This window comes from Pieris rapae, chromosome 21 (assembly GCF_905147795.1).
Source record: "Pieris rapae chromosome 21, ilPieRapa1.1, whole genome shotgun sequence".
NCBI lineage: Eukaryota > Metazoa > Arthropoda > Insecta > Lepidoptera > Pieridae > Pieris > Pieris rapae.
In genome coordinates this window covers 4,869,723-4,887,050 of record NC_059529.1, presented here as the reverse complement: position 1 = coordinate 4,887,050, position 17,328 = coordinate 4,869,723, and the positions used below count along the sequence as shown (strand labels likewise).

Sequence of the window (17,328 nt, the reverse complement as noted above, 5' to 3'; positions counted from 1 at the left end):
TTTACCCTATCTCCAGTTCGTAGCTTAGATACGGTTGGGAGTACTTCCCCTTAATGTTATTGTGCTGCGCTCCAGTAAATCTGGAAATCCCCGTTTGGGCTCCCCAACTATTTTACTACGTGTTACTCGATACACTTGATCTTTTTTAACTCAATATTATACGGAACTAAACATGACGAAAATCTAAAATGAATACTATAATACAAATGAAGCGATATAAAAAACGAAAAATAAAACGAGACAGTTACTTCGGCCTAATATAATATACAACTTCTCAACATGGGCTCTTCCTTTAAGTCGGAGTAAAAGCAGCACTTTTCTTCCTTGACATAATCAAATGCTAAAAATTTTAAAATATCATCAACTCAAGACACTAACAATAAGATATTATATTACGAAACATTATTTATAAAGGAATAATACTATAACTATTAAGCTAAAAGTCGCTCATTGTTTTATCTCCTATGCATGATCATGGTCTTAAAAAAATAAAGGAACATGAAGTTAGTTCTTGTTCCTATGTGCTATTCCTCTGTGGAAAACATACTTTCACAGACTTACGAAGTTTTACTTTATTCTGAATGAATTTAACTGTTGCAGTAATATGTTATTCCTTGTCTGTATAACTATCAAGTCAACTGTCATTAGACATGTTAAATTTTTAATTCATCATCCTTTCAAATCTCAATAGCATAAGTTGAAATAACTTTAAACATTCGTGTGTAAACTGCAAATTCATATCATTTAATTTATTTTACGACATCAATTCAAGAAGTTTACAGAAAAGTACGCTTTACCAATTAAATATGACAATTTATAAGGCATTCCATTACTATATGTGCGGCTTTTAAAATGACAACGCTGTGACTTGCAATTTTTATTTATTTTGATGTTATTGCAGTATATATATTGAAACATGGATCGCTTGTTACGTCTCGGTGGTGGTATGGCGGGTCTGTCTCAAGCACCGCCTCCTACTGATGCTCCCGTGGTAGACACCGCTGAGCAGGTGTATATTTCCTCGCTGGCTCTCTTAAAAATGCTTAAACATGGCCGAGCTGGAGTGCCCATGGAAGTTATGGGTTTGATGCTAGGTAAATAGATATTTTAATTTATATTTACTGTGTGTGTAACACATGCTTTGAATAGACATGTGTGATTACTTTTCAGGCGAGTTCGTCGATGACTATACAGTACGCGTTATCGATGTGTTTGCCATGCCTCAAACTGGAACAGGTGTTTCTGTAGAAGCAGTAGATCCAGTTTTTCAAGCAAAAATGTTGGATATGTTGAAACAGACTGGGCGACCTGAGATGGTTGTTGGATGGTAAGTTTTCAATGTATAATATTATGGGTATAAAAATATTATACATAGGCTAATAAGTCTTTGTTTATTGTATACAATAAATTATGAATTTAATCAAAAATCGGTTCTATATTGCATATTAAGTATTTACTAAAAAAAAACTCTTTAGGGGTGTTGGTTTTATTGAAGCTGAAAACCACAATATAAGTTTTAAAGTTCTATTTCATTGTGAATCTTTAAATTACTAACCAAAAAATAATTAGGTATTTAGATGTTACATCCTACATAATGTGAAAGTTTTTCACTAGTAATATAAATTATTAATATGTACAAGTATTGATTGCCTTGTATCTTTGTTCTAAAGCTGTGTTTTTGTTTTAATGATTTATATTTAAATGTTATAAAAAATTATGACTGATCTTCACTCCTGTAAATCAGTGATGAAACTATTCTAAAACAATTCACTGAATGCAGTTATACAACTTAAGTCATTTATTTTTTTAGGTACCATTCTCATCCTGGATTTGGTTGTTGGTTGTCTGGTGTTGATATAAACACACAACAATCATTTGAAGCCTTATCTGAGAGAGCTGTCGCTGTTGTTGTTGATCCTATACAATCCGTAAAGGGAAAAGTAGTCATTGATGCATTCCGTCTCATTAACCCTAATATGATGGTCCTTGGACAGGAGCCCAGGCAAACAACCTCCAACCTTGGGCACTTACAAAAGCCCTCTGTGCAGGCTCTGATCCATGGACTTAACAGACATTATTACTCAATCAGCATAAACTACAGAAAGAATGAGTTGGAACAAAAAATGCTTTTAAACCTTCATAAAAAGTCTTGGATGGATGGTCTTACACTTTCAGACTATAAAGAGCACTGTAAAATCAATGAAACAACAGTAACAGACATGCTGGAACTTGCTAAGAACTACAACAAAGCTCTGGAGGACGAAGAAAAGATGACTCCAGAACAGTTGGCAATCAAGAATGTTGGCAAACAAGACCCTAAGAGACATTTAGAAGAGAAAGTTGATGTATTAATGGCAAACAACATTGTTCAATGCTTAGGCGCCATGCTTGATACAATGGTGTTCAAATGATTATTATAAGATATTTTGTATTTAAGTTCTAAAGGCAAATAATGCATTGGCACAGTAAGAAAAACAGCCTCATTTATTTTTATTTCTTGAATTTTTTTCACAGAATATTTACTTATGTATTAAAACTAAAGTCCTTACAGAAGTAAAATAAATTCAATTTTAAAATGGATTTTATTAATAGAAAAGCCTTTGAGGTGCTATTTGTCTAGAAATTGCAGTCAATTTTTCTTCCATATTTGGATAGTTAGTCAAGTTAGTAAAATCTATATCAAAAAGTGGCCTTAAGTGATTCTGAGACTTCACAATATCTTTAATAATCCTTTTGGTTTTTGCAAATGCTACTTCATTGTTGTCCATGTTCACCTATGAAAAATTAAAAGTAATACTTAATTTTGTTCATTTTTATATATTTATAGTAACTGCACATTTGGTAGGATCATTTAGTTTTATGGAATGCTTGGGTAATTTGGTATTAGGCCTAAATTAGTTAAATCTGCATACTGATTGAGAGAATTTAATTTTAGAATTATGTATTACAATTTACACCAAACAAATGATTAGACCCCTGATTACTTACAGTATCCCAAAAAAGTCCAGGGCATGTCCGATTTATCTCATCATAATCATCTTTAAGAGTTGTTGTAAATGTTTCTATTGGTATCTAAAAAGAGTAACCGGGATGAAAGCTTTAGTTAATGTAAAGTTCAGGACAGCAGTATTGATGCTCATTCAGACCTGATTATTCTTAAATGACCATGCTAGAAATCAGTAACCTAGGCTAGGTAACGGAGATGAAAGGTTCCATCTGGCTGCAATGTTTTTGTGCTAAGAGCTGTTTTCAATTGGCTTTCTTACAAAAAAATATGTATTGTTCTTATGTACTCTAATATATGCTTGTTAATTGAAGTTGTATGGCTAGGGCTGGTTGTCTCACATAATCAGCCTGTACCAACAAAAAAAGATTTTTTCGCCAAAAATTTTACCCAGAGCTCGTTATATGAGATATAGGCAGTAAAGTTATATTATTACCTCCTTATAATTATCCAGTTGAATTTTGAAGAAATCGCCTTCATCTAACCTACTCTCACGTTTCCTTGCATTATCTGAAATAATTAGATGAATTTTAAAATAACATAAACATGATATGGCAAAGGGAGCATCCCAAGGGAGAACCCATCCCTTTCGTTAAAAAAAATCAAGATTGGCAAAGATACTTGGTAATACGTTTCAATTTGTCTTACCTACATTCTCAGCAAATATTGGGTGATGATACTTATGGACTTTAACAGTATAATTATGAATATAGGTGCCATACCATAAACAATATCAAACATGTAGAAATGCCGTACGTTTAATAAAATAATAGGTACAAAACCCACATGCTTCTGAAAATATTTCGCTCGCCTGTGCCAAACCGTTTTCGGCAAGGAATGCAAACCATAAATCCGAATCCTGTGAATCGTTTTCGCCATGGGATCGTACTACTCTAGCGCTTATAGAATTCGTTAGTAAAACGTTTTCCACTGAAAATATGTAAAAAATATAGTTTAATTGCGCTGTTCTAATTGAAATACTTATCCATCTCTTTCAAATTGCAACGTCATCACTATTTATTTTATTTATTTAAGTATTCCTACAGCTAATCATTAAACAATATCCAAATAATTATATTACACACAAAAGCCAAAACGGAATACACATATAAACATAAATATAAAGCACAGTTAAAAGATTGATTGATTGGTAGATCAAAACATATATTCAACATATAATAACAAACAAAGCCATTATTAGTAAAAGTTACCTGAGTTTTTTAAATATTTTTAAAATATTTTTTTATTAATTTGACAAAAATAGTACTAAGAAGGTGCAATTAGTTAATAGATTTAGTTTTTAAGCTTTTGCAAAGATATTACGCGGGCTTCAGAAATTCCGTAACGAAAATAAACCTAACACACAATGCTGTAATGTGATAGGTGCGGCCAATACGTGTTAGAGTGAGACAGAGTATATAAGAGTGTTGGCCTGAGTCTGATAGAGTGGTAAATTGAATGAATAATAACAATATAGCCTTTTATTCAGATCGATTTAGGTTCATAGGTACATAAACAAAGATCATTATATTAAATTAAATATTAGAAGGTTGAAAAAAAAACTATTTCAATATTGGGATCTTGCTTGATTTCTGCTGATCTGTTCTAATATCAAAGAAAATAATACTGCATAAATAAATAAAACTAATTGCGTAAATTGATAAAAATGGTATGCAATAACTTTACCGCGGCAGTCCCGAGAGCCACACGTTTTTTAATAAAAGGGATATTTATATATTTTTAAAATACTCTCGAAAATAGACTAGTGCTATGAGTAATATATTGAGTACATATATTATATCACTATTCTAATTTTATTTCCAAAATGTGAGGTTTATAAAAATAATTAACTTCCTATTGTGATTTCATTTTAAAATACTTTTCTATAGTAATTCTTGTACAAGGATGTACCGAAGTTGTTATAAAATGTTATGGCTAAATTCGTACTTTCCTTTTGGGCCACAGGTTCGACAAACAATCCCGATGGGTCCGATTCTTCCGTTGTGAAATCTGTGTTCTCCGGTGACGTAAATGCAACTGATTTTGAAGACTTCCTACTACCACCTGAAAGTAATCATTATTGAGAAGTATTCATTAAGAAAAGGTAACGAATAAATATAAAATGTAAATGTGTTTTCTTATGCTTTAGTGTGCCATGGGTGGGGATCAAGTATTACGTACCTAATTTGAGGGGGGGGGATAAAACGTTACGATGCAGGGCGGGATTGAATTATGCGTTATTATATTATTTTCGACATATTTCAGATATATATTTTTTTATTATTAATACACACACACACATATATATGTTACAGTCACAGTGATTAAATAGATATTATACATAATGACTGGTCATTATATATAATAACAAAATTGACTAGACAATATGATAAATTAATCATTTCATCCGGATATTATTCATAATAGCGGGTCAAAGTTAGCCAAAGTAATAAATACGGTCTAACTGACTTGTTACTCCTCCCTTTTTAATTTTTTTTAATGACTAGTGAGCTTTTCTAATTTGTAAAGTTAAATAACTTTAAAACAATTTTATTTAATGTAGAATTATTATATATGGCAATGTTATTTTAATTCTTAATATTAAAAGTCAAACCTCTTGTGTAACTCAAAATGTCACTTGAGCCTTACTTGTAACAATAAATAATACTTATGACTCACTTAATGAATGTCAGTTCATTTTAAATATTTTATTAGACATAGACATAGACATATTATTACATTATTACATACAAACAAAACACACACACATAAATACACAACCAGCAGTAATCAAAGAGAAAAAATTAAATAAAAGATATAAAGAGAGGTATATTATTTTTTTCCTTTTCCCCTTCGGTCCGTCTCAAGCATATATTGCGTGTGTGCTGTGGCTGTAAATGGCCCTGGCTCAGCATTATGCTGAGGAGCAGAGTGTTCCACAGCGCTGGTCATTCTGCCAGAGACCACATCAGCTAGTTTGCGCCTCAATCGCAAAGAAAAAAAGAAGAATATATTAATACTCAGTAGGAAATGATAATAATAGTATTATTGAGAATTAGCAATATCGGTAACAAGTCTTGTGTAATATGGTGTGAAGTATATAGGGAAATTTGAAAGTTAAAATAAGAATAATTGTTAAGTTTTATTATTACAATTTTTTTTTGGCGGATTAAAAACTAGATTTCGTGGGATTTTTGTTGAGTTAATAGATAAGTTTTATAGCTGCGACTAAAATTAGACTTTAATTTAAGACTCTTCAGCGGAGGAGGGATATCATTCCAACACTTCGTCGCACTATATTTAAAACTCCCACGAAATGAAGCTGTCCGATGCTGGGGAATGGCGAACTCCGGAGTACAACTCCTTATTTGTTGCTTGTTGACATTACTACGCCAGAGGAGCTTTTTGTACAAATACTCAGGTTGTTCAGTATTTACCACATCAAACAATAAACATGCCAAATACAATTTTTGTCGACCTTTCATTGTGAGAAAATTTAAGTTATTCAAATATGGGGTGACATGTGAGCGAGGTGGTATGGTAACACAAAACCGGGCGTGCATTTTGTACCCTCTGGATCAACCGTTGTGCTTTAGCAGTTAGACAAGGCCCGTACACCGCAAGAGCGTAGGTAATGTATTTACCTAAAATATCTAAATAGAACAATAAACTAAAAATAAATAGTCTTATATATATATAATATATATAATATATATAATATAATATAGTATAGCATAATATAATAAAATATAATGTATAAATATGATATAACAATATAATATAATAAATAATGTATAAACATAAAAAGTAATTAATGTAAACCTGTTGTGTCGGTAACAATTGCAAGCAATTGCAGCAAAGCAATTACGCACACACATAGTCTTCAAACCTCAAATGACTATCAAATTCAACACCCAGATTTCTAGCCATTTGAACCTGAACTATAGGTGAAGAATTAACTAGAAGAGTGGGACTTAGCCTCGAAAGATCAGACACTTGCTTTCTGGTGCCGACTATTAGAAATTTGGACTTAGTTGGATTTAAGAGGAGTGCGTTTCTACGGGACCAGGCAGCAATGCGCTCCAGGTCCTCATTCATTTTTCGAGTGCAGTCATTATTGTAGTCTTCAACGATAGATACCAAATACTTGTATTAATCTGTTCTTTTTGTTGTTTTTAACGGCTAGTAAGCTTTAAGTTTACTTTATAAAGTTTAATTAGGTACATTATAACAATGTTAATTAATGTAGAATTATTATCTATGGCAATGTCATTTTAATTCTTAATATAAACCTTAACAGTACCTACTTGTTTTATTACATTATCCAAGTCTTTGAAGATAAAATAAATACAAGACTGTGACCCGGGCTTGAAACAAAATCACTTTTTGATAGGCGTGACCCACTATCGCGAAAGGAATTTGAATCTGAATGACATAAGCTAATACTTATGGCCATTTTCATAAAAAAATAGTTTGGTACGTCACGTTTTCGTTAGAAAGCCTGTTGAAAATGGTTTTGTCTCCAGCCTTAATCCAACATGCAATTATCACTAATCATTTATCTAACCTTTCCAATTTCTACGATATCTTGTGTTCTCAAAACTTTTTGGTCTGCTACTAGGTATCTTAGGTTTTCTAAAACAAGAAAATTTTAAAATTATTTATTTAAATTTTTTTACCATTAAAACAACTTGACAGTGTTTGATAAATACGTTTTCTGAATTACAAGGTTTAAAAATGACTGTTTATGATAAGTCATCATATTTAAAGTATCTATTATAGAAACATTTTTAACAAATTATTTTGGTATATGAACTTCAATAATTCCAAATGTATGCCAGAAGTCAGTCAGTTTCTGAACGAAAAGGCGTTTCAACGGGTTATTATTGAGGCAGACACTCCTAATTTAACTGTGAACCTTTGACCGTATGAAATTAATTCGGGGCCATACGTTTTGGAAGGTCCACGTTCCGCCAATTGTGTGCCATAGACATCGCTCGTGTACTCATCAATGGGCTGGGATTCCTTATACAAAGAGTAAATGCTGGAGCCCACAATACTGTTTTTATCTTGTTCACTCTTACAGGAATTTCCTATAGTTGAGCTACTCTAAAATAAAAAAATATAAATTCTAAATACTTTTCATTTTCTTTATTGAATCGCTTTAATATTTAAAAAATTGTAGCCCAACAAAGACTTAGGGCCTGTTTCACAATGTATGGATAAACTGCCAAATAGCTATGCAACATATAAATTATTCGAAAGATAAATGTTCCAAATAAGATACTTCGAATTTCATCACGTATAGCGCTATCTGACAGTCGTGAAACGCAAAAATACTATTTATCATACCAATAAGTAACAAATAGCTTATTTGGAACTTATCCGGACATTGTGAAACAGGCCCTTAGTATATTAAGAATAATTATTTTTCAATATTTAAAATCTGTTATTATAATAACTCTTTGGTTCATATATTGTGGTGATTGTTGTGTGAGAATTGACATGTGATAAAAAAAACTTAGTTAATAGATACGAATAACGATGTTGTTCGTCTAGATTCTAGAATGTCTCGATAGGTATAGAAAACATATAATAATGTCCGTGATCATTATAATATATTAAAAAAAACCTAAATATCGATATCTTTGTAATGCACTTCATACCCATCTCGGATAGAGAGATTTATAATCGGTCGGATTTCTGAGCTACATTAACAAGTTAAGTTTTTTCTTATAAACGAACATTCGCGATAGTGGTCACACTTTCCGTGCTCTCACATAATGAGGTATACTCACTGGCGTCAACACAGTCAGTCTATTGACATTCTTGTTATATTTACGGGCGTGTCTGGACTCGCTTTCCATCAAGAGGGAACACTCTGATTCGATTATGAATTCACTTTGGCTTTTGTCCTCGGGTATCGCCTAAATTGGGGAAATTTAATAGAAAAATTACATAATACTGTTGATGGCATGACATGAGACAGACAAACAACTTTGTGTGACGTCTTATTTTAAATGTTTCAACATCAGTTTTACAATTAAGACTACAACACGAAAGGAGAACATTGTAAAAATGTCTTAGAGTCAAAAATTTGTTTGTCAAGCACAAAAATACACAAGTCAATACACAGTCAAAATCTTTTATAACTACATCATAGGGACTACTCATTATTTTATTTATTTATTTATAGCCTTATATCAGAATCAATATAATATACATTATAGTTATTGTTTTTTGTTGATATTCTATGATAACTGATTCTGTGTGCATACTGGCAAAGGTCTCCCCTATTTTTACATTTAAGGTTCATTTGGGGGGTTGTGGTCTAATTCCCCACGGGGACCAGCCGTGTTGGGGGTAAAAAAAAGGGACTAGTACTCATATTTATTCATAAAAACTGATGACGTTATTATTAAGTTCCTGATACAATTCAGCCGGGACCTTTTGTTCAATAAAACCGGTATGTTGTTCTAAAGTCTAAACGATCTTGTAACGGTTTTGACTGTAATTTCAATTGTAAAATTACTGATTGAGTTTTGAGGAATAAAGTAGACCATCAGGTATTAAAACCACAGGCGCTACAGATTGCTCAGGCCTCAGATTTCTGTATCTGTTTCGTGATTATTATTATTTAGCTTTTGCGATAATAATCAAGTTAATTCATCTAGTCCCGCCGCTACTCCTCCATTTTAACGGTTAGCAAACGGTAGGTCCGTTTGCTAAGCCACAAACAAACACTGCTAGGTTGTACAATGATAACCGTTTAAATTGTTCAGATATGTCAGTGATCACAACTTAGATTTTTTATAGGCATTTCATACACCAAACCTGTAAATGTATTTATATTTACCTGTAATATTTCATTGATGACTCCATTAATAATTATTCGTCCAGAAAGTAAAACTTGTAGAGTTGATATCTCCATCATAGTACTTGATATAATGTCTTCGTTTGCTAAATCTCTCGCGCTAAAATTTTTCATACGATATTATCACGAAGCGGATAAACATTCAAGCATTTTAAGTGTTTCTCATTATTTAAGAATAATTTACAACATTGCAACAGATTTCTTAAGAAAAATTAAAGTAAAAGTAAATTAGCCCTGTTACAGAGTTTACTCTGTAAGTTTCAGAAGCGAAAACGACGTGTTTGTATGCAAGTTCGATTTAGTTCTCTCTATTAGTGCTCATGTCGTAACCTTCGGTTCGCGTGGAAAAAAAATCATTATTGAGTTTGGATATTATGACTGTGAGACAAATGGTGGCAAAATTACTCTAAGATTTACTAGTTTTCTCGTCCTAAGTGCTGGCGATTCCGTCATACTTCATACAGAAATCAGCTTTTGAAACGGGCCAGACGTTTATTATAGGGCAAAAGTTTAAAAACCAATAATTTTCTTTAGCAGTTCTGCAAATGTAGAAAAATAAAATGTTACATACATTTTCCGTTCGAGTTGCCTTGCAGCTAGCGACCGTTTATCCGAACAAGTCGTTAATATCAAGTAGGGTTGCCAGCCTCGCAATTTCAGCATTAAAGCGCCTAGAAGGTCCATTGTGACAACCCTAACCTTGCCGTCTCTTACAAATGCCTCCTCGCGACCTGTACAGGACGTTGTCCCACAATTTTGTGCTTAGTTAAACAATAAGTACCCTACTATAAGCGAGATTCTACCTCGTTTGGAGCAGTTTCGTAACGTTTTTAAGGTATTATTATGTGTATCAGTCAATAGCCCGACCCTTTATTAAACGTTAATTCTTAAAATATTGTAATTAAAAAAAAACTCTTAAATTTTTTGTTTAAGGGATTGAAGTTCTGTATTATTGTAAACTTATATTATACGATAAATTTAAAATTAGGTTTAAATAATTATAAGTTTACAATAATACAACTTCAATCCGTTAAAAAAGTGTTTAAAGAAAAACACTTTTTTAACGGATTAAATTATTTTTTAAATGTGTAAAAGTTACGTTAATAAAAGACAATACTATGTGCAACAGTGTTGCCACTATTTTCCAAATATCTTTTTCTTTTTCTTTGTGTAAAAACATTTATTCCGCACTATCTCTCGAATCATATCGCAAACTGTAGAAAAAGGTAGCAACGATAAAAAGCGGGACTGAATACTCTAGAGCCGAAGAATTAAGTTATTTGATTAGCTATCAACTCGAAGTTTAACAAACGGACCTTAAACTCGATTACGGAAGTCGTATTAATTCAGCGACGATAGTGCACTATTTCAGCTCAATTTAAGTTTTTACAGTTCGTTGGGTTCTCTTAACTTTTAAATAATGGTAAAATTTCCGTAACTTCGGGAAGTTGAATTATATTTTTAAATTAATATTTATTTGACTAATATCATTAATTTTGGCTTTTATTAGCAAAATTCAATATCCATTGTCTAAGTGAAAATGTCTTCTTATGTAATAGGAGGCACCTGATGTTAAGTGATACCGCTGCCCATGGACACTCAGTGCCAGAAGGCTCGCGAGTGCGTTGAAGCTCCTGCCCGTTTGACCCTGTTCTATAATAAAATATTTATATTTTGTAGTGTTTGTAATTTAGAAACTTTTTTTTTGCATGCTGTACCCCATATTTCAATTAAATATATGAGATGTGGCTTGACTAAACAATTATGAATTAAATGACGTACAGATTGCATAATCCATTTCGATATTGACCAAATATCTGCCTAAAAGTGATTTTAGTTTGGTAGTTATGTACATTATTAAATTCATAAAACTCTTAACTTACTTAGACCATATGACTCTCCATCCATCTCACTGTACGTTAGAAATTGGCCATCCAACAACATATCATCAAACTGTTTTCTCGTAACTTGCTTATAATGCCCCTGGGAATGATAGAACGCTGTTGTATGCTTCACAGATAATTCTACATGCGAACTGCATTCTGCTGCTATGCGACGAGCCAACGAGCCTACGAAACAAACTTCTGGTAATTGGAATCTAACAAGCGTGAACCTGTCCTAGACAGATGGATATTACTTAACTTACGGGGAAAATTTTTCCCTTATACCATTTCGTCTATCATTTAATTATCTTTAAGTTTTGGTGTGCAAGGAAATTGTATGGAACCAGTGCCATGCTACACTTGAAAAATTTAAACAAAATATTTGGAGATCCATATTATATACTTTTGTAATAGTTTTTTATCTTGTAGATTTTAGTATAGGCGGATGTAAACTAAGTTCTAGTTTAGATTTTCAAAACGCACACAGAACAGCATGCTCAAAGTTTACTTTATATACTTTCAATTGACCTTGAGGCTTAGTTCAGATGTTGGAGAAAATTTGTCGACGAAAGAGTTATCTTCATAGTACTCAATTTGTACCAAGTACGAACTTAACCACGAAGACAGCTGTCAAACGCTTACATACAAACGTACTACTCTACTAAAAAACAATTCTAATGAAATACTTATAGAAGTATGTAATGAATGTTATTTAAAATGCTATACATAGACCATAAAAATTTAGTAGTGAATTTGAAATAACGCCACAGTATCCAGTTACTACATTGTTTATTGAGTTATCAAGCGATAAATTATAGTTACGGGTCACTGTTCGGCGTGATGCCAAACACTATCTTAAAGCTGCATCAGAACCCCGGGTCTTGGACAGTCTGTCTTTGAAAGGTTATAAAGCTAGATTGCTTCTGGAATTCAATTCTAAATTCAAATATATTTTAAATGAATAAATTGGAATCTAATCTGTGGTTTTGCTGGAAGTATAAGATAGATAAGTTCTGTCATTTCATTCATTGTCAATTTCAGTGAAGTTTCTTTTTTGTACTTTACTCATCATTTTTCTTGCTTAGATTTTCTCTTACTAGGTTAGCCTGGAAGAGATCGCTTGTTAGAGATTAGGCTGCCCGTTGCATCCATTATAATTTTTATGGACTATGAATTCATTAGATTAAGACGATTTCAAACATTTCCTTTTCTCTTTATATTATTACGTGTTTTATGTGTTAAGGTTTGTAATAAAAATTAAAAGGTTTTAAAAATAAACACTTTTTTTATGTTTATGTTTGTTTTTGTTATGCTTACCTTTACCAACAGCTTCGTATCCGACCAAAACTACCAAGGGAACATCGGTGGTGTCGGCTGGAGGGTTGTAAGGTGACACACGAGACCGTGAGAGCTGTTCTATGTACAACAGCCGCATCAGGCGACGAGAGGCGAACATAAACACATTGGGATTCATGTTCATTTTCCGTGTCCTCTGCAAATCAGATTGTCCATACATTATCTTTTACCACCTGTGCCTAGCGATTCCGCGTTAATAAATACACGCATACGCTAGCATTTTATTTAAAATGAATTAAATAATGAGTCGTTTTCCAAGACTTGCCTGAGATGGTCGTTTAATTATATTTCTCCTTTACATATTGTTATGTGCCTATATATACGATACCCCACAGGATAATCGAACATTATTTTATTGCTAGGTTTTTTTAAATTAAATGATATGAGAGGCAATTTTATTCAAACTTAAACTTTGAGAAACAGTAGAAAAAGCCTCTACGCGAGAAGGGGTTCCGATCCATAAAGGAAGTTGCGACATCGATTAAATACAGTTAAAATATTATTAAGTGCTCTTTTCTCGGATGCGAGTGGAGCGGGTGCATAGTAGCGGTACCTCTCACTCGTATCCGTGCGAGCGTCCCGTTCATTTTTTAAACCATTGCCATCGATCCCTCGGATCCGAGTATTCGGCACCCAATGTGCTGTATGCCGACCATTTAGATCCGAATTTTTTTTTTTTAGTAAAAATTATAAATACATATTTGTAAAAAACTTTCGCAAATAGTGGCCACTACTCAATTAATAGTAGTCTGTTTCTATAAACTTATGTTTAAGTTAAAAATAACTGTAATAATCTTTTGGTCTTGGATTGTTGTGTCTTTTTCGTGATAAAATATTTCTTGTAATAGGCAAGTAGACGGTCAGCCTTGACCAAGGGTCAAAATTTACGCTAAGCCTTCGCTATATCTTACCCTAAACTTAACAGAATCCACCTTCAGACAAAATGATTAATCTATAACTTATTTAACGACTGAATTAAAAGTGTATACGTATGATATATAAGTTGTGAGTACCTGTTCAATAGGATCGAGTTCTGTGTCATCTAAGCAAATCAAAAGGGGAAATGTATTGATGACGACATCTTTATACCCAGGTACAGAGCAGATGGGGTTGGACCGGAGGTCAAGGAGGGTCAGGCGGCGCAACTTGTTCATGTATACTGCCAGTTCCAATAAGGAACTTAGTCGGTTATTTCTAGCGTAAATTTCCCGGAGTCTATGGACAAGATTTAGGAGCAATATCTAAAAATATTGAATTATCAAAATGATTTTGGAGTTTGCTGACCTGTTACATCCCGAGAACAATTTCATAGATGTTAGACTGTTTTCATTAATATTCAAGAATTCCAGGTGAAGTAACGTCCAGAGTCCAGATTTATCATCGAATTCAAAATCAGAAATGTTATTATAAGAAAGATCGAGCCAAAGTAAGCGGAGATTATTTAAGTTTTCGATTTTGTGTATATGGTTGAAGGATAGGTCTAGTCGGCGAAGATATCTATATAAAAAATTAAAATAGTTTCATATAGCATATTCTAGGAACAAAAATAATAATTTCATTAAATTACTAAGACTAGATAAGTCACGTAGTTTCGACCTCTAAATGGTAACGGTTAATATCTTGCTTACTAATGTCAAAAGTAAAACTAAACTACACTTAAAACAAAGACTTAAAGTTTATACACTGTATAATGTTTCCTATCTCATTTCTTCCTTCGTTAAATCTCGTGAAACTATATGTCTGTCTTTTTTTATTGTCGCTGTTTCGTTTCATCGACTTTAAAAGCATAAGGATGCTTAAGAAGTCCCTTCAAGAATAATATAAAGTTTCCTAAATGAAATCGCTTGTTAGCAATAAGGCCGTACGTTGCCTATAACTTAAGTAACGTGCTTTTTATATATATGCTTAGGTGCGAAGTGTAATCAAATAAATACATAATCCATATACAAGTTACACTTATATTACCTAAGTGTTTCCAATCCAGTTATAGCTTTAATATTGTTATGTGATAGGTCAAGGACCGTTATTGACCAGAAAGCTTGTAAGTCACGTATTTTCATAATAGAATTATATCTATAATGCACTTCAGTTAAAAACCATTGGGCTGAAAATATATAGAATATTATTATAATTTTTTTCCGCCCAATTAACAAGGGTAGGTTAATCAATTATATTTTTTAATTTTAAAAATTTAATTAATAAATAAATTCAATTTTCATACGTGTTTCATAATCCAATACGGCTTGAAATTTATTGAAGGATACATTAAGGTATTGTATATATGGAAGAAAAGAGAGAACGCCAAGATCTTCTAAATGATTGGACGATAAATCCAAATAAACCAAATATTTGTAATGTTTCAACACATCGATATTAGTAAGAAACTGCAAAACAAAGGGAGTTAATGCGTAAATCATTTTAACTACAAAATAAAACATATTTTGTGTTTCCCCTCAAATTTAAGTACTTTAATATATATAGAACAAATTGTAATACGTAAAACTGATGATGTACTTAAATACCATTTTGTACTATAACTGATAACTTAATAATATCAATATTTAAAAAAAAAGAGTGTGTGTGAAAGAAGTATAAGTAATGTACACGTGTTAAAAGTTATACTCCTGCAATTATTTAAATAAAGTAAGAAGAGAGAGTTAAAAAGTAAGTAAATAGTTTCAAAACTCACCTTGGACGACAAATCCAATTTAATACATACGTAGTCGCCCAAAATAGGTGATCGTTTTAAATAGCTTAAGCAGGTGCAAACGAGGTCCCTTGTAAGCATGCCACCTTCAATTTTGGGAATATCATCTACATTCCTCACACGTACAAGAGGCGAATAGATTTCGTCATATAACTCCGGAAAGTTGTAGAAACAACCCCACAGCTTGTCCTCGTTCATGAGCGACGTCACGTTTATCGGAAACTGTGGATTTTATTAAAAGATCTACTACTTAGATTATTAGGTTTCTAATTGGTTAAATAAACTCGTTTGTTACAAAAAAACAAAAAATAACACAAAACAAGACTTATCAATCAATTAAAATTCGTTTATTCAGTATAGATGCGTCTTAGGGCATGCTTATGAATGTCAAAAACGTTTACAAAATTCGCCAAGAGCAAGACTACGCTATCCGTTCACAAACTACCAGGAGGCCTTGTTCTGAGAAGAAGTGGCTTATATGTTAAGTATCAGGGTTTTTTACCCGTCATAAAATCCTAAGCATTCACAGACAAATATGTGGAAACAACTATCTATGCTTGTTATACTACTTAGACCATGAAAAAAAAATACCGACTGAAACAAATATAATTTGTATTATAAAAGGCAAAAAATAATATGGCACGCAAAACTGTTAAAATGAGGCTCATATTTGATATCGATGCGACGTAATTTTACAAATCATTATTTCGACTAATTAAATAAGACGAAAAAGTTTCAAATTCGGCAAATGTCCAAAAATAACATCAAGTAATAGAAGAGCGCTGAACTAATAAAAGAAATAATTTCTTTATATTCAATAAAGTTTTAGTAAAGTTAACAAATTAAAATTTTAAATTAAAGCGTCTATCCCAGATGTTGGAAAAATTATTTAATGACATAAAATACAGCCAACATTTTCTTGCTAACCGAAATTATTGAGTTACATAAATATTCTACTTCTTATTTTATATAAGTCTTTTGTCCCTACAATAACTCGGAAAACAATGGCATATTATCCAAACAAGGTCTTAATTAAAATATTTTAACGAAAAAACTTTTGGGAATTTTTCTTACCTGTTCAATTAGTTCGCTTTCCTCATCTTTATTCTGAAACTTGGACGGATCAAATACGGGCACCGATATTTTCTTTAATGGTAAAGAAAAACTTTTGAATCTTTGATCTAAAGTAAAACATTTCATTAGTTCATGGTCCTCCGGAGCCAGAGATAATCGTTGCGTAGTCTGTAGTAGCTTACAAATGCGCCAAAAAATTAATTGGTGTCAGTTGTCAAACTCTGACAAGATAGCTAAAATATAATCTATATCAAATGTTCTCTTTGATTGCTTTTTAAATCGGTAAAATACTATTAGTAAATTAGTAAAATATGAGAATGTTAATATAAACTATATAGCAAGGAGAGCTCTGGTACAAAATTATTTTAACCAGGATGAATGAAATGTATTGACTTCATTTTCATTTTCATTGTCAACAAATTAAATTCTG

At 32.2% G+C, this 17,328-nt stretch overlaps 2 protein-coding genes across 2 annotated transcripts; one reads left to right on the top strand and one right to left on the bottom strand.

Annotated features, from left to right (window-relative positions):
- Positions 1-628: 628 nt before the first annotated feature.
- On the top strand, positions 629-2,806 carry LOC111003501 (26S proteasome non-ATPase regulatory subunit 14). The gene is made up of 4 exons (XM_022274030.2): positions 629-786; positions 902-1,094; positions 1,171-1,327; positions 1,811-2,806. Exons 2-4 carry the CDS (start codon positions 917-919, stop codon positions 2,409-2,411), a joined length of 936 nt encoding a protein of 311 aa, XP_022129722.1. The 5' UTR covers positions 629-786; positions 902-916; the 3' UTR covers positions 2,412-2,806.
- On the bottom strand, positions 2,586-17,024 carry LOC111003500 (leucine-rich repeat and guanylate kinase domain-containing protein). Its single transcript, XM_022274029.2, has 18 exons — positions 16,899-17,024; positions 15,807-16,046; positions 15,339-15,501; positions 15,083-15,221; positions 14,402-14,614; positions 14,131-14,332; positions 13,079-13,253; positions 11,762-11,947; positions 10,450-10,609; positions 9,861-9,978; positions 8,803-8,931; positions 7,956-8,113; positions 7,572-7,639; positions 4,952-5,068; positions 3,791-3,934; positions 3,441-3,514; positions 2,989-3,072; positions 2,586-2,774 (listed from the first exon to the last, which is right to left on the bottom strand). The coding sequence occupies exons 1-18, from the start codon at positions 17,022-17,024 to the stop codon at positions 2,586-2,588; spliced, it is 2,685 nt and encodes an 894-aa protein (XP_022129721.2).
- Between the last annotated feature and the right edge of the window lie 304 nt (positions 17,025-17,328).